The sequence below is a fragment of the Solanum verrucosum genome, unplaced genomic scaffold (genome assembly GCF_900185275.1).
Source record: "Solanum verrucosum unplaced genomic scaffold, falcon-dt-bn FXZP01000040.1, whole genome shotgun sequence".
In the NCBI taxonomy this organism is placed as follows: Eukaryota; Viridiplantae; Streptophyta; class Magnoliopsida; order Solanales; family Solanaceae; genus Solanum; species Solanum verrucosum.
In genome coordinates this window covers 780,618-799,849 of record NW_026020323.1, presented here as the reverse complement: position 1 = coordinate 799,849, position 19,232 = coordinate 780,618, and the positions used below count along the sequence as shown (strand labels likewise).

At 31.1% G+C, this 19,232-nt stretch overlaps 2 protein-coding genes and 1 pseudogene across 2 annotated transcripts; 2 read left to right on the top strand and 1 right to left on the bottom strand.

Annotated features, from left to right (window-relative positions):
- Position 1: 1 nt before the first annotated feature.
- On the bottom strand, positions 2 to 1,291 carry LOC125835463 (acylsugar acyltransferase 3-like). The gene has a single exon (XM_049514587.1). It carries the CDS (start codon positions 1,289 to 1,291, stop codon positions 2 to 4), a length of 1,290 nt encoding a protein of 429 aa, XP_049370544.1.
- Positions 1,292 to 8,392: 7,101 nt separating this feature from the next.
- On the top strand, positions 8,393 to 9,791 carry LOC125835461 (acylsugar acyltransferase 3-like). The gene is made up of 2 exons (XM_049514585.1): positions 8,393 to 9,069; positions 9,152 to 9,791. The coding sequence occupies exons 1-2, from the start codon at positions 8,393 to 8,395 to the stop codon at positions 9,789 to 9,791; spliced, it is 1,317 nt and encodes a 438-aa protein (XP_049370542.1).
- Positions 9,792 to 13,465: 3,674 nt separating this feature from the next.
- LOC125835491 (3-hydroxyisobutyryl-CoA hydrolase-like protein 5) lies at positions 13,466 to 16,792 on the top strand (annotated as a pseudogene).
- Positions 16,793 to 19,232: the final 2,440 nt, after the last annotated feature.

The following is a 19,232-nucleotide window of genomic DNA, read 5'->3' as shown; positions in this document are numbered from 1 at the left end:
ATTACATTTTCACAACTGGAGAAGCATATTCAAGGATGACTTTGTCACTTTGAAATATTTCCATCTCTTTTTCATCCAAAGTTACCATTACATCCATCCCATTTCCAGTTGGACTATCCATGAAAAATATCTGATTCTTCACTCCGCGACTCACCGAGCTTACTCTTATGGCCTTCCCCCATCCAAAATCCATATTGTATAGTCCGAAATTGCACAAACTGCTACACTTATACACATCATCCTTGTTTACGCATTCCAGTAACTCTGCACCCTGTTGCGTTATTTCAAGCACTTTAAAAAATATGTCACTTTGAGTCACATTTTTCAATTTTTCGCGAAGTTGTTCCTTAGATTTTCTTAGTACAGCTACTGAATTGGACAGTTTCATATCATCTTCTGTTTGTGTTGACGTGACAAAGAAGCTACAAGCATTTCCGATGCTGTTTAAAGGCAACGGTGGGCGAAGACCCATGATGTGGCAGAGTAAAGATGGTTTAAATGAACCTGAAGCAATCATGGCATGTTTATGTATAAGTGCTGTAGCAACTTCAACACGACTCGGATTTTCAACGCCTGATTCTGCAGCTGCTATGATTTTGAGCTTGTCTAATCCAGACGACGAGAAATGAAACAATCTAGTCACACAATTTCCGTCATTTCTAACATCAAAATCAGGTAAAGTTGAAGTATCAGTAACTTGTGGGAAAAAAGAAGTTCCATCAAACAGAATAGACGGTTTTGCATGACTCGAATCACGAGTTAAATTAGCCCAATCAGTAATGAATTTGATTACACTATATGCATCCGCGACCTTATGTGAGATGCATACGCTGACTGCTATTCCACCGCAATCAAAAAGTGTTAGTTGAGCGACTACTAAAGTTCCGTCATATGTGTTCCAAGGACAACCTTGTGGATAAACTAAATTTATATCATCATTATAATAAGGATGGTCGAGAATTTCAGAGATGGGGATATCGAGTTGAACATTAAAAAACTCAGCTCCTACATCGTTACAATCGATAAATATGTTATCGTTATAAGTTCCAGCAAATGGATAATAGGAGGTTAATAGATTTGCCAGGGAATTTTGAAGAAGTGTGGATATATGGTTTATGTCATACGATGAGTTTTCGGGTTTAGGATAGAAGAAAGCAAGTGGATTATGTAAAGGACTAACAATCTGATCCAAGAAAGAGAGATTGTGACGCCTAAGTGAAGATGGAGTGGGAGAAGAAGGCTTAATAATCTTCTTGGACATGGACACAATGTGTGACTTTGGAGTAACCATTTTTGTTGGAGTGAAAATGCGCTTTCAAACTTTGGATTGTATGATATAATATATGTAGAGAAAGGTTGAGTATGAATTTATTTATACCAACTCCTAGCCTCATAGTCCTACAGCATATATTCAAGAGAAAGTGGCAAAAATAATCCCTATTATTATATTAGCATAATACATAATTCTTGGCTTCAACTGTCATCTCTGTCCTTCAATTTTAAATGGATACAAGTAGACACATAAATTATTATCACACCAAATTAATTCAGCGTGGTTTGGGTATTTTAAAAAGTTTTGCGGTACGGTAATGGGTAACCACATTTGTCCCACTTCACCTTATATATATATTCATATAATAGATAATTATGGCTTCAATTTTTCTTTAAAAGAAAAACATCTCAATTATATTATACTAACACTTTTTCTTTTCATTATCACTACCTGATTTTAGGGGTGTACAAGATCGAATCGAAAATCGAGTCAAACTGACTAATGGTTTTGTTTGACTTTTGATTTGGTATATATTGGGAAATTTTTTTTGACTATTCCCTAGGTTGGTTTGGTTTTTACTAAAAAAAGTCAACCAGAGACCAAACCAACCCGACATTATATTTATAATTTTTAAAATTTATTTTATACACAAAAGTATTTTCTTTGATATAATTTCTAAATATTACTTATACTTTTTCACAATTTTTATCTTTTTTTTCAAGTTTCTTGAGACTTAGAATTTTGAATGGTCCAATAAAGGTTATAATCCATACATATTAGTAACTCTATTAAAGTTCAATTCAAAATCAAATCAATACTAATGCTAACAAAAAAAATTAATTCAACACTAATTAGAATGTCAATAATGTTGAATATTTGTTCTTTAGTTTTACATTGGTTTAGACATTTAAAACACATAGCCTAATTTTATTTTTTCTTTAATGTTTAATCGTGTATTTGATACTTATTAGACTTATTTTAGCATGATTTAGTACTTTTAAATTATGATCATTTTCATTATGACTTATTGATTTGTAATATTTATTTTATACGATTTTATTAGTATTTTTGGTTGGACTAAAGAAATATTTGGAGCAGGTTATTATATGTTTGTATGAATACATTACTGGAAAAATCCAAAAAAAATCCGAGGTTTAATAGTTTGGTTTGATTTATAAATTAAAAAAATCGACACAAATAGTTTGGTTTGATATTTGAAAAACCCGAGGTTGAAAAATCCAAAAAAAAAACCCCGAGTTTTATTAGTTTGGTTTGATTTATAAATTTAAAAATTTGATACAAATAATTTAGTGTGATATTTGAAAAATCCGAATCCATTGGTATGTGCACCCCTACCTGATTTATAGTAGAATATAGAGAATATGACCTTCTTGCATTCTTCTTTTTGGTAAATTGTTATTAATACATGTACAGATATTCAAAAGAAAGTACAAGAAATTCTCTTCATTAATTAACTACATAAAAAGACATTTCAATCTAGATAGAGTACTAATCAAATATAGATTACTTGATTCGATATCTACCATATCATGTCCATCCCTAATTAGAATTTGTTAAATATTTAATGAAGACAAAAAATATTTATATTAGACAACTTTTAAAGAAAAATTAACACTGGTCCGAAATATATTTAAGAAAGTATTTTTAACAACTTGCATACATAATGGCCATTATTTTGCTCCACAAAATCAGGCAATTTTCTGGCTCCTTCAAGGAAAATGAGAAATGATATTTGTGAGTGCATGCCCACTAATTGCCATTACAGGGTTGAAGAAATAATTGAGATTTTTCTTGTCGTGCTAATTAAATTAAAAAATCATTATTAAAAGTTGAAGTTTGTTTATTACAACTAGTATTGGTTTGCACTTCAGCCCAATGATTATTCGTTTCTAATACCATTTGTCTCATTAATTTAGTGTAATAAATATTAATATTGTTTTCATATAGAAAAATTAAGAAATTTCTCATATTTCTGTGAGAATAGTTTTTTCCACCATGTATTTTTTCAATGAGTTGGCTAGGTATAAAATGAGTGGTAAAATTATGTTTTTTAGCAAAAATTTATCTCTAATGTTAGGAACAAAAATAGTAAAAAATACACGGGTAGAAAAATGTACTTAATAATCTCATGTAGGTCTTTTTTTTTGTTATTCAACTTACTATTTATTTTATGAAATATTACCACGTTGAAACACGTTGTCATTGTATAGCAAAGGATATACAATTAAAAAAAATTATTAATTAATCAATACATTAATGTTTTTTTAAAATGGTTTATCCCTTACATTTGTTTAAATGACGACACATGTATGCATATAGGATCTGTTTAATCCGAAAAAATTGTAGGATATGCACAAATCGTGCCTGTTCAATTATTAAAGCAATGTGCATTATATTCAACGATAATATATAGTATTAATTAATTATGTATTCCTTGGCACGTTTCCTCGGATGAATTCCAATTGGACGCATCGATAATTTTAATAGCTTAGTTGGTTAGTTATCTGAACTTTCTATTTTGTTAACGAGGGTTCAAAACCTCACCTTATAATAATCTCATTACTTTCCCAGTTCATTAATCAGATGGCAGCAAATATTTTTAATTACTACATTTTCTTGGTGGAGTAACTAATTATTTACCTCTATTACAATATAATTAGTGTATTTGAGAACAAATGAGCAACATTAGTAGTTGTTGTTGTCTAAGGAAGAACTATATAGTTGTTAATAATGATTATTGTATGCATGGATCAACTTGCCCACTAAGTATCCATTTCTTTTTGTTTAAGGCACGATCCTACTAATTAATTAATACTCACAACACTCAATCAAATAGGAGGTTAATTAGTTCAGTTATCGATTCTATAGAGATATGTCAAAAAATTAATACAAGATTTAATAGCAAGCTGGAAATATATTTTTAGGTAATTCAGATGAGATAAAGATCTAGGATCATATTCATGGTAATGTAACAATCTGATTGAGTTATCTAATCATATGCTTAAATAATTAGCTATCGATCATAACATCTATACGATTCTCAAACGTCAACCTTCAAGTCCAACTTGAAGTTTAGCTACTGATCATAACATCTATACAATGATTAAAACAAAAAGAGGATGATAAAATCTACGATTTCTCTGCATTCTAGGACGTAAATATAGGATTTCTAAAAATTTCAAGACGAAAAATACCCTCATTTAAACGGAGCACAACTTTTGACAAGTTGTGATGATTTATGGTTTTTTCTTTTTTTTTTTTGGTTTCTCATCCGGTGTCTGGAGCCCACATTGGAGCTCCGACTAAATTCGAATTGCGCTCTGCAAGGCCCATTCGGGGGTGGCGCTCCCAATAGGATTTTCTCCATACCCAGTGCTCGAACCCGAGACATCTGGTTAAGGGTGAAGCACTCCCACCAGTGCACCACAACCCATGTTGGTATTTATGGCTTCTACTCAAACTTCAAAGTGCAATTATACTTTTTTTTTCACTAAGGGTATGTTTGGTACGAAAGGAAATGTTTTCATGTTTGGTTGGTGAGTGAAAAATATTTTCTGGAAAATATTTTTTAGTAGTGCATGATTGGTGAGTGAAAAATATTTTTTAGAAAATATCTTTTGTTTTTGGCTAGAGAGTAGAAAATAATTTTTACAATATAGTCCGACACTCGATCCGAAACTTGATCACACTCCTGACATGGGTCCCGACATTTGAACTAGAACCGACATTGACCATGACCTGAATCAGGATACGATAACCTCGCTAGAGACCTGGCATTCGAATTGAATTATGATCCCGACACCCGAACCTAAACCCGACCCAAGACCCAACCTCGACTCGAGACCCGACCCCGACCCGAGACCCAACCCCGACTCTCAACCCCAACATCCGACTCAGGATCCAACTTTTGAAATAAAATCCAACATTGACACCCGACCCAAGACCCAACAACCAACTCCGACCCAGAAGTTGCCCCAACCCTGACCCAAGACCCAACCTTGACCCTGTCGCTGACCCAAGATCAGACTTTCATCGAGACTCGAGAATCGAACATGACCCCAAACCCAAACCGAGACCTGACCCCAATTTCGACATGAGACCTAATCCCGACATGATTAGACCCAAGACCCGACCTTGACTCTGACCTGAAACCCAACTCGAAACCTGGCCAGAGATTTAACCCAATCCCCGATCCTAGACCTGACCCAAGACCAAACCCCAACCCGAGACCTGACCTCGACCGGGACACGACCTCGATCAAGATCCGACCCTAACTCGATACCTAATAATGAGACTCGACCCTGACCTCGATCTGAGACCCGATTCGAGACCTAACCCTGATTGAGACCCGACCCCGACTACAACGCGGGACGTGACCTCGACCCCGACCCAAGACCTGATCCCGTGACGTGACGGCCCCAACCCCAATTTGAGACCCAAAATCGAGAATCGCCCTTGACTTGACCCCGAGACCCGAATGGAGACCCAAACTTGACTTGACCCCGAGACTCATGACCTTGAGACCCAACCAGATCAAGACCGGACCTTGACCGACACTCGATATCCTAACCGGACCCGAGACCCGATACCCAACCCCGACCCGAGAGCCGACCTTGATCGACACTCGATATCCGAACCGAACCGAACCCGAGAGCCGACCTTGACTCAAGACCTAACCCCGACATACAACTCGAAACCTTTCCAGAGACCCAACTTGACACCCGACCCGAGACCCGACTACAGCCCGAGATTTGACCCTGAGACCCGACCATGACACTAAATCCGAAATTCAATTCTAACTCGAGATCTGACCCGACTCAATTCGAAACTTGGGAGTTGGGTCTGGAATCGAGGTCGGGAGTCGGGTCTCAAATTTAGAATCAGGAGTCTGATCTATAGGATTAATATTGTGAATCAATACCCAAGATTTAAGTTATGCTGAAAAGTTGAAGTGTGAAGTTCAAAATGATACTTTTTTAAGGAAGTCATTTTTCTTAAATTTGAGGAAAACAAATTGATTTGAAAAATATTTTTCAAAATATTTAAGCCAATCAAACATGAGAAAATTGAAAAATATTTTCCTTCATACTAAACACACCCTAAATCCTTCATTGTTGTCCTACCCATAAAAAACAACCAACATAAGTATATTCATAAAATCAACATTAAAAGTGATAACAAAATCACTAAATATGAGGCAAATGATAGTTGAATATATGACTTATTCTTATTGACTTCACATCGTCAACGTTTAGCATTTTAATATTCATGTCTTTATAATATAATATGGAGTATAACAAATGTGCAGCACAGTAGTTGTTATTTAAGTACAAACTATATAAGATAATTAGATATACTCGTTTGATGTTAATGATTATTGCCCACTAAGTATCCACTTCTTTCTGTTTAAGGCACGAGCCACTAAATAATATTCATAAGTTTATCTTCATAATTTCCAATTTGATTCTCTCAGCCTACTCAAATCACGGACCATTATGTGTATAATTGACAACTTGTCATCTAAAAAATAATTAACTTTAATTTTTTATTTTTTCATAGCCAAAAAAAATGTTATGGCATATATTAAATCACAAGTTTTATGGACATACAAATATTATGATATGTTTAATAATATAAATTTTAAAAATCCCTCTTAAACTTGGTGCACAATAATCAATTTTTGCCAAAAGAACTGAGGGAGTAATTAACTAATCATTAGCTATAAGACGTAATTTGATAGATGGTTTGGAGGTGAGTGATGCAGGTATTAAATTCAGTAAAAGTTATATCATATTTGGTAATTGATTAAGAGGTAAACTATTCATGTCTAAAACTAAGGGAAAAGACTCAAATATATCATCAAACTTTGAGAAAAAAACTCATTTATGTCATCCGTTGGATTTGACTCATTTATGTCATCGCTGCTTGAGAAAAGATTAATTCATGTCATTATTTTTTTACTTTGATTTTGCAATACCATTTTTTTTTAACCTTAATGAGACCCCAAACAACTTTTAAACATTTTTCAATTGGAGTTTTGGATCAAATATTTTTTTTGTTGTTTCTTCTTCCTCAAGAACATACGAAGCACATTAAGAACTCCCAAATTTTCAAGTTCTTCATTTTTTTACGAAATCACCTCAAATTCCAAGAGTAGCTTCCCTCCGAACTAGTTATCAAAACTCAATATTTTTTGAGCTTGAATTCAAACTAACTCAAGACTCACTTGAAATTTCCTCAAAGTTTCAAAGTTCAACAATATTATTTAATGGTAGAATTTTCTCCACATTTCCAAATTACTTGAAATTTTGAACATAGATTTAAAAAAACACTAGGGAACAAAGATCTAGTGTCAAAAACAACAACAAAAACATGAATTAAAACAAATTTTTGAATTTTTGGGATTGATTTCCATTTTAAAAAAAATATTTTTTCTTACCCATCGGTTTTTTTAACTCCACAAATTATTTTAGAATTTTGATTTTTTTTTTTAAAATAATAATTAATAACGTGGCAGAATTATAATTGACCACGTGTAAAAAAAAATTATAATTGAAGTTGAAAATTTGGGAGTTCTTGATGCTCTTCATGTGTTCTTGGTGTTTTTTAGGAATAAGAAGTAAAAAGAGTACATTTAATTCAAAACCCCTATTTAAAAGTGTTTAAAGTTGTTTCGGGTCTTGTTGAGGTAAAAAATAATTTAACAAAATCGGAGTTAAAAAATAATGACATGGATGAATTTTTTCTCTAACGACAAGACATAGATGAGCCAAACTTTAACGGATGACATAAATGAGTCTTTTCTCAAAGTTGAGTGACATATTTAAGTTTTTTTCCCTTAAATTAATATTTAGTTTGGGTTGGAGTTTACAAAACTGCATAACTAATATATGTATATTATTTTATAAAGGATAGAAGGTGGAATACTCATACATGTATAACTAATATATTAATAAATAAACTCTGGATATGAAAATAATAATATATAGATTGGCTGATCACTAATACATACGTGCATAACTCTAATCAGCTAGTTGTATATATAAGTTGCAACACTAGTTACTAGAATGAATATCAAATTTTGCCAAAAGTATAGAGATGGGTTCAATATCACGAATTGTATCCATGTCGAAAAGGATAATAAAGCCCTCTTCTCCAACTCCTTGTTCACATAAACGTCACAATCTATCATTGGTTGATTGTTATGCTAATAATGAGTATGCTTCAACAGTCTTTTTCTACCCTAAACCAACAATCCCTGCTAATAACATATCCCAACTTCTTCAAAAATCCCTCTCAAAAGCATTGACATATTACTATCCCTTTGCTGGGATGTTAAAAGACAATGCCTATGTTGATTGCAACGATAGGGGAGCTGAGTTCTTGAATGTCCGTGTTGATTGTCGTATGTCTGATGTTGTCAATTCGTGTGATAATGATAGGAGTGGTGAAAATTGTGTATATCCACAAGGATTGGCTTTTGGAAATAGTAATTCTTTTGATGGTAGGTTAGTAATGGCTCAATTGACTCATTTCGATTGTGGTGGAATAGCAGTCAGTGTTTGCTTCTCTCACAAGATTGCCGATGGCTGTAGTGGTGCCATGTTTTTGAGTGACTGGGCTGCTATTGCTAAAGACCCGAATCATGCAAAACCATCTCCTCGATTCGATGGAGCATCCTTCTTCCCACCTATTCATAATGCTAGTTCAAACATATCAGAGGTGAACAACTTACCACATGATGGAGTAGTACAACAACGTTATGTGACTAGAAGGTATATATGTATACATGTTAAAATTTAATCAAATACGTTATAACTATGTATCTAATTACTACTCACAAATTAAAACCAACAGGTACCTTTTCTCTGCTTCAACATTGAATACTCTCAAGGACAAAATTGCTGATTCAGGATCAGGAATATTACAAAATCCTAGCAGGGTTGAAAGTGTATCTGCACTTCTTTACAAATCATGTGCTGCAGCAGCTGCAAAGAGGAATACATCATTTCGACCATCAACATTCACACTATTTGCAAACATGCGTCCACCATTACCCCTCAACACTATCGGAAATGCTCCTGGTTATATTTCCACATCAATAGAAGAGGAAGTAGATATGCAGCTACCCAGAATCGTTGCTGAACTAAGGAAAGGGAAAGAAAAACTCCGTAACAGGTTCAATACTGTTGATCCTAACAAATTGGCGTTTGAATCATTTGAATTAATGAAAGAAGTGGATCAAGTATTTAACAGACAAGGTTTTGATATCTATAGATGTAGCAGTTTATGCAATTTCCCCTTCTATAACGTAGACTTTGGATGGGGTAGGCCACATAGAGTGTGCTTTCTAATTCCTCCCTGCAACATCATTTGTCTGTTGGATAGTCAAAACCGCCGCGATGGAGGAGTGGAAGCGCTTGTGACGTTACAAGAAAGTGATATGAATTTCTTCCAACAAGACCAACAACTCCTTCAGTTTGCTCGCCCAATATAGTATTTTGTATTTCTCTTCTTTTATGTTTATATTTTTTTTATTTTTTTCCCCAATTGAATTTCGACATGATGAAAAACTTATTACTACTACATTAATTTGATATGAACAAGTTGTTGGAGGAAAAGAGGAAACAGGGCAGGTTTCTAGCAATGTAGAATCAACAAGGCTCTACGAGTTTAGATTCTGTAATATAAACCAGGCAAACAATCAATGCGGAAGTAAAAACTGTCAAAATTTTATTTCGAGATTGTTCACTTGAAATGTTGATTTTGGTCAAACTTTGAAATACGAAAAGTGTCACGTACAGGGAGTACATAGTAAGTAAGACATGCCAACAAGAATATAATAGGGTGTGTCACAAATCGATAATGGTGTCAATCCATCTACACACAAATCCAAACAAATATTTCTTTGTTTACTAGCAAAATCAAGATAATCTCTATCAAAAACATTTCACCATTCATAGTGTTATCTCATACGAGGAGCGAAACTTTTCAATGCATACAACCTCTTTAACCTAGAAATAAGAGATAAGTATGATAACATCATCTTAATTAGAACCATCTTTTCACTAGCCCACTTAAATGAGCCTAATCATAAAATTTACAACTTTCTAAAACAATATCATCTCTATAGAACAACAATCCTTTTCACAATAATAAATTTTACCATACAATAGTATTACTTGAACATCAATTTTTTTGTTTTATATAAAACTTTAGGTATGTCGAAATCTGGGTAAACTAGTTTCCTCATACGCCAATAAGAAAGTGCAACGCATCTTGAGACATATTCTAATCTGATTTTTATTTTTATTTTGGTTTCTTGAATGTTCGATATTCGTATTGAAGCTCAATTATTTTAAATTCGCATTGTGTAGGACTTCATTCAGAGAAAGCGCTCTCTACCATGTATTTTTGCATATTCAAACCTGAAACTTCTAATTAAGGAATGAGCAACTTCATCCACTGCACCATATCTTTTGATGGTACATTCTAATCCGGTTTGATATTAAGTATTCTTACATAGTGAACGATTAGTCTTTTTTTATTGTTGATAGTAATGAATTGTAATTCATTAGGAACTTGCCGTAAATTTTGTTCTAGATTAAACCCAAAGTGCGTCCCAAAAACATCTTTGACAGTCACTACATTTTATGATCTTTAGAGGAAATTAATTAACGGCAATAGCTCAATTGCCGCTAAATATGTATTTTTAGCAGCAATTAGCACTCTATATATGTCCTTAAAGCCCTTAGCGACGACATTGAATCTAATGACACTTAACTAATGTTAGCACTCTTTATTAATGTGTCTATTTATTGCTGCTAAAAGTTATTTTTATTGTAGTATATCATATTGAACACTATTTTCCTGTGACCCACTACTTTTACCAGCAACGATGTATTCAAATGTACCAAATATATCATCGATCTCTCTATGATTGGTCCACATAATAATTTGACTTTAACCCCTTTCGATAGAGATGAATCTTAATCTTTAAATGAACTAACACATTCACAGCGACATTGAACATAAAATATAGCCAATTTCAACCCCCACCCACGCACCCAAAAAAAAAAATTAAGATTAAGATTTTTATTAACTGATAACAAATGAGGTGTTGTGAACCATATGCACCTTAAATGTTCAAGTAGAGCGCATCACAACCCCGACTTAGGATTCGTCTCTATGTTCGATCAGAATTTTCTAAACTCACATCAACCTGACCTAAGTCTCGTCCCATTGACATCCCTAATAGTTGATCCCAATTAATTTGAGATTGAAGTACAATAGCAAGAGGTTGTTGAACGTGCATCATTCTAAGTAGCGGTGTACATGGTCGGGTTGGTTCGGGTGTTTCAAATATCAAACCAAACCATTTGTGTCAGATTTTAAAATTTATAAACCAAACCAAACCAATAAAACTCGGGTTTTTCAACCTCGGGTTTTTTCGGATTTTTTCGGGGTTTTTGGTTTTTCGGGTTTTTCCGGTAAATATTCATAAAACATATAATTTACTAGTACTTCAAATATTATTTTAGTCCTACCAAAATACAACTATCTAAGATGTTTTTTAAAAATATAACAAATATGATATGATTAATGACACTAAAATATCCAACAAAAATAATAATAATGAAATCGCGTAAAACAAATATTGCAAATTAACAAGTCATAATGAAAATGATCATAATTTAAAAGTACTAAATCATGCTAAAATTAAGTTTAATAAGTATTAGTTACATGACTAAATATTAAAGAAAATTAAAATTAGATTATGTATTTTAATTGTCTAAACCAATGTAAAACTAAAGAACAAATATTCAATATTATTGTCATTCTTAGTGTTGAATTGATTTTCTTTTTGCATTAGTATTAATTAGATTTTGATTTAAGCTTTATTATAATTACCAACATCTGTGGACTATAATCTTTATTGGCCCATTCATAATTCTAAGTTTCAAACTTGAAATAATATATTAAAAGATAAAAACTATGAAAAAGTATAAGAAATATTTTAAAATTATATCAAAGTAAATATTTTTATGTATAAAATAAAATTTTAAAATTATATATATAATGTCAGGTTGGTTTGGTCTCGAGTTGGTTTTTTTAGTTAAAACCAAACCAACCCAAATATAGTCGGGTATTTATTTTCAAAACCAAACCACTAGTCGGGTTTTTTTTCCGGGTTGACTCGGTTTGCTGTTTGATTTGGTTTTCGGTTCGATTTTATACACCCCTAATTCTAAGGGGACATGGAGTTGTAAGGATCCCTCAACTCTTTTTTCTTTTTAGTTATAAAATAATTATAACGGATCCAATGAGCTGTACTTAATTGGAAAATCTATTTAAATACACAAAAATTGCCACAACATTCTTTAATGAAGAAAAAGTGTTGAATTGGTGTTTAGTGATATTTAAATTCCTTTGATTAGTATTTAGTACTATGGTGGATGGTCACTTCATTGGAAATTAGCTGAGATTTTGTCAGGCCAATTGAAATTGTTAATTGCCTTATAAATTTATCCAAAAGTTAGTTTTATATATGGACACATAAGTAGGAAAGCTATTTTTCCTAATAATGAGTGCAACAACGCACGTTGATAAATTTAATAGTTTGATGAAGGACTATTTTAACTATCAGCAATATCTTGATGATATTTATTTACACTTAAAAATATCCAACTAATCACTGATTAACTCAAAAAGAAAAAAATAGAATTTGTATGTTTTGCACCCCAAATATGATGTGACATGCTACACATTTTTTAGGAAAACATTTCGTTTATACAAACACACCCTAAATTCTTTTAGCCAGCTTAGAGCCAACTTTTTTCTCATTATTTTTTAATCATTCGTTCCATTCACATCAAATTTCGTTCACATTTTAAATCATTAACTAATCAAGATTCTATAGCTGATTTTTTTCAATTATTATAATTAAGCTGGAGTATTAAATTAATAGATTCATCACGTTTAATACTATTACAATGATTCTTTCAGATTAGAGAGAGAACAGAAAGGGAGAATATGTTAATTAATCATGGTTAGAGCGTGTAAAATTTAATATATAAAGTCCTTTAATTTCTTATGCATCTCCATTAATACTTAATCAAGCTAGGTGTTCCTTTTTAATTTCTCCAGTACTACTTCAAGTTACGTATTGCTATGGCAATAATATCTATTCCCAGTAGCACCACAATGTTTCCAATGCCTCAACAAGTATTGAGACAAAATAGAGAGGTAATTTCAACGTTACTAAAACATGTTATTAATGTCAGAATTAATATTCTTCGATATAATTAATATATGTATCGATCTTTGGTCTGATAAATGTAGCTTAATATATTTTTTGGGTTGTCACTAGGTTGTTATGGCTGAGGAAATCGGTCGCGCTAGAATTCTCACCTTGAATCGGCCTAATCATTTAAACTATATATCAGGCAAAGTGGTATGTATATTTATACTATATACTATATGATGAATATATGTATAGTTACAAAATGGCTAGTGCATGTTCACTTAATTATAAAATTTCTTTTATATAATTAGGCATCAACGCTCGGGCACAACTTTGAGAAATATGAGAATGATGATAATGCTGATTTTGTAATCATCAAGGTAAGTACTAATTAATTATTTTGTTTTGGCATGATACATAATCGTGTCATTTAACTTGACATCAACTGACATTTATGTCCTTCAACTTTGGATGTGCACAAGTAGACATACACGTACGACCTCATGTAGAATGCAAATTGTCACGTAATACATGTGTGTCTATTTATTCAATTATATACAAGTTTAAGTGACTACTTGGTACACATCCAAAATTGGAGGGAATATATGTCAATTAAAGACAAGTTAAAAGGCATTTTTATGTATAAATATGACATTTAACTTGGCTTCAACTTGCATGTATGCCCTCAAACTTTTATTGTACACAAGTAAACACTTAAACTTGTATAAAAGTTGAACAAGTAGACATATATATACGTCTTATGTGGCATCCTACGTGGTCAATTACTTATTAAATTTTATACAAATTTAAGCGTCTACTTGTACACATTCAAAGTTGGAGAGCATAGATGACAGTGAATCCAAGTTAGAGGTCATATTATTATGTATTATGCCTTTTGTTTTGGCTTATCAGTTACCGTTAATTGTTAAATTACCAAATTTAATTCTCATTCATTTGCACATATATAGGGAACTGGTCGCACTTTTTCTGCTGGTGGGGATTTGCATATGTTCTATGAGGGACGAAACACAAGTAACTAGTTCTAAATTTTCCCTTTATTTTTTTCATTATATGTTAGAATTATTGAATTATTAATTAATTTCTATATGTCCACTTAAACTCATGAGTATACATGTATATTATTTGAAGGGGATTCTTGCCTTGAAGGTGTTTATAGAATGTATTGGCTTTGCTATCACATTCATACTTACAAGAAACCACATATTGCTCTTGTCCATGGAATGTCCGTGGGTGGGGGTGCATCCTTGATGGCTCCAATGAAATTCTTTGTGGTCACTGAGAAAGCGGTCAGTACCAATTACTATTATAAAGAAATTTACATATAATTATCTGATTGTGTGAATTAACTTTGCAGTTTAGTTCCACTCCTGAAACAAATATAGGGTTCCACCCAGACTGCGGCTTCTCATCCGCGTCTTCCAGGTCAACTTGGTAAGCGCTAGATGAAGGAGAATGTAATTTTTTTAAAATCTAAAGTCACCTTTGTGGTGAAGGTTAGACTTGACTCCTACCTCGTATATTTATACCCAATAATATGATACATGTAAAAGAGAACCTCTCCAAAAATTGATTGAGAGAGACCTAGTTAATTAATTAAATGTATGTATGTATGTATGTATATATGTAGGGGAATACTTGGGCTTAACAGGAGAAAAACTAAGGGGTAAAGAAGTGGTTGCTGCTGGACTAGCCACTCATTTTGTTCCTTCACAGGTTTATCTCTAAGCTTTTCCTTTCCTTCAGATATTCACCATACACTACAACAAATACCAAATTTTTATATTTAGCGGTTATAATATAATAGAGTATAAATATATTTATAACCAACACTCTATATATATAAATGCCGCTAAAGGTTTTAGCAACTCTAAATATAATGACTCATGAATTTTTTGCTTATAATTTTTTTTTTCAAATGTCAGAAATTATTTCAGCTAGAGAAGCGTTTGCTGAGCATAAAAAGTGGTGATGAGGATACTATTAGATCTGTCATCAATGAATTTTCCACAAATATTCACATTGATGAAAGAAGTATCTTGAACAAGTAATGTATCACATAATTAAATTATTATTTTGAGATTTTGCTTTGAAATGAAATATTAAGAGTAGTATTTTTATTTTTCCAATTAACGTGTAGGTTGTCCATAATCAATGAGTGTTTCTCCAAGGATTCTATGGAGGAAATTATTGAGTCATTTGTAAGAATTAATTTTTCTATTTTTCTAATTACATGATATTTTTAAAATTTTATACCAATATCATTTCATACTAAGTGAAAAAATATTTCAAATTTTTATGTATTTTCTGCTCAACTTTTCAGGAAGCCGAGTCAAGCAGAAAAGGAAATGACTGGATTATGCCAGTGCTTAAAAGCCTAAAGAAAGCATCTCCAACAGCACTAAAAATAACATTGAGATCGGTAATAAATTCTTTATTATGCTTATTGAACAAGAAAAATAACTTTATCAAGCGCTCAAAACTTTATATACTTGCAAAAAGAAAAAGAATCTTACCTTTTTCCTAAATTACGTTTTAGATACGAGAAGGAAGGACACAAACTATATCTGAATGTTTGAGGAAAGAATTCAGAATTTCAATGAACATACAACGAACCATAATATCTGGTGATTTTTATGAGGTAAGTTTACGAATTCCTTAAAGTAAACTCAATCTTATGTACTTGATATGTAGAAGTATACTTAATTTTGGATTTCTAATTTAAAGTTCATTGATATTTTTTATTTATGAAGGGCATAAGGGCTCAGATAATTGACAAGGATAAGTCTCCAAAGGTACGCATCTTTTTTTCTTTCAGTATTAAATACATAATATATAGTATTTCTCAATATTGAATAATGATTCGTTAATGTGTTTATTAAAATATATATTTCTTTTCATTTATATATAGTGGAACCCTTCAACTCTTGACAAAGTGCATGATGATCAACTTGACTTAATCTTCAAGCCATTTGAAGATCATGATTTGGAACTTCAAATTCCTATAAAAGAAGAAGAAGAAGAAGAATCCAGGTACAAATGAAGTCATATATTGCATTTTATCGAACAATAGATTTTGGAATATTATTATTTAATTAGTCATTAATCTTGCATTTGATCTAATAATTAACAGGTGGAGAGGAAAATATGAAAATTCGAGCTATTCTAGTCCCAACCAAGTGAACATTCAAAAGGCATTCCGATCAATGTCGTCTCGTGAAAGTGTCCTTGTGTAACTTATTTTCTGTTATTAGTAACATACAACAAAGTATATAGTTATTTGTTCCAAAACACATATACAATTGTATACGCGATCTCCAAGTAATACAATAATTTGTAGTCAGATATTGATCTCATGGCAACTTGATTTTACAGTTTATCAAATTCAATTGGAGTAATATATATTATCAATAAATCATGCAAGTGTTTTCATGACCACAAGTCTTGTTTTTGTTTTATAAGCTAGCTATTGCAAAAAAATAAACTAATTAATTACTCTATTTTTAAACTAGCTAATGTTGAGACGTGTGTGTGATATATATATATATTACTATATAATAAGTGGGAATATCTACTACTTAGCACATGACAAGTGTTGGATGATATGTGCTTAGATAGTGTTGTGCATTCTTCTTTTATGGTTATACCTTTAAAATTTATATTATTGGACAAACACCATTAATTACCTACCTCATTTGGGCCCATTTATATATATATATAAAATAAGCCACAATGCAAAGATTTTTATAGTATTTAGTTACATTGTAACTATCTTGTTAGCTTTCAACCAAAAGGAATACTTCTTTTAAATTATTCCTTTTGAATTTGTTAATCTGATTTTGATCTGACACATAGTTTACGAAAGTAAATTAGATTTTCAGAAAAAACATTAACTGATACTTGAAGTTGTCCCAAATTTTCAAAAAGACACATTAACTTTGCGTGCGTCCTATTACCCCACAAAACATTCAAAATCACAATAAATACACATTTTTTACACAATATTTCCACTTTGGACAAAAATATCCTTCGAATGTGCAATTTCTTAAAAACAAAAAGTCGGACCCATTATTGATGTATTGAAGGATGCTTTGGTAATTTTCCTATGATGAATTCGTTTTGTTTGTTTCTTTTAAATTTATTTTACTATACTAAATAATTGTATAAAATATTATGAATCACGATAATTAATTACTTAAATATTTAAAAGATATAAAAATATATAAAAGATCTGATTGACTCTTCAAATTTTACCGGTGACACATAAATTGGGACAAATGAAATAATATATATTATTTGAAAATTTCTTAGAAAGTACTATAAATTACAGTAATTAACAGTTAGAAATATTTCAAAGACAAAAAAAATTGATTGAATCTCAAAAAAAATTTAGTACTACATAAATTGAGAAAGAAGAAATGACCTCTATTATTTGAAAATGGCGTAAAAGTATTACAAATCATCCAATAAGAATTAACAATTTAAAATTTTAAAAGACTTTAATGCTTTATACTTATTCTATTTCCACTTTGGACAAAAATATCCTCCCAATATGCATATTTTTTTAAAACAAAAAGTGGGACCCATTATTGATGTATTGAAGGATGTTTTGGTAATTTTCCTATCATGAATTCGTTTTGTTTGTTGTTTAATTTTTTAAAAATAATTGTATAAAATATTATAAATCACAATAATTATTTACTTAAATATTCAAAAGATATAAAAATATGTAAAAGATCTGATTAACTCTTCAAATTTTATCGGTGACACATAAATTGGACAAATGAAATAATATATATTATTTGAAAATTACTTAGAAAGTACAATAATTTACAGTAATTAACAATAGAATATTTTAAAGACAAAAAAAATTGATTGAATCTCGAAATTTTATTAGTACCACATAAATTGAGAAAGAAGTAATAAACTTTATTATTTGAAAATTGCGTAAAAGATATTACAAATCATACAACAATAATTAGCAATTTAGATAATGATAATGGGTAAACTATCCATTGATTTCATAAAGTGCACAAGTATTCTAGGACATTCCAAAATAGTATAATAGACAATAATTATTGGACGGATGGAGTAGGATTAAGTATTTCTTTCAGTACTTTTCTCACATTAATTAATTTCTCTCAGCATTCAATTAGTGAATCTTTAGTAGAATTAATTAGAATACTTTTTACTTAATACAATAAAAGTTCAAATAAGATTAACATAAAGAAAAATTTAAAAAAAATCCTAAAAATCTATCAATATACTAAACAACATACAACATATATAACAAAAGTTCTAATAAGATTAACAAAAAGGAAAAAAAAAACAAAATTCTTAAAATTCATCAACAAACTACATACAAAATAAAAAGAAAGCTATTCCAACAAAAGAATACATAAAGTTAAAATGAACTTTAAGAATTCTAGCATCTTAAGCATATTGAGGCAAACATTTTAATTTAATGTCATTTCTCTCCAAAGAAAGAAAGGCATTGAATATTTTAATTTAATGTAAAATTGAATTTTTTGGGGTTATGAATATAAAAGGTTTCAAAGTTATGAATATTATTAATACTAATTAAAAGTATAATTTATGAAGATGAAGAAGTGTGAGTTATGAAAATAACTTTTAAAAAATAATATAATTGAGAAAGATTCAAAAAAGGAGAAAAAA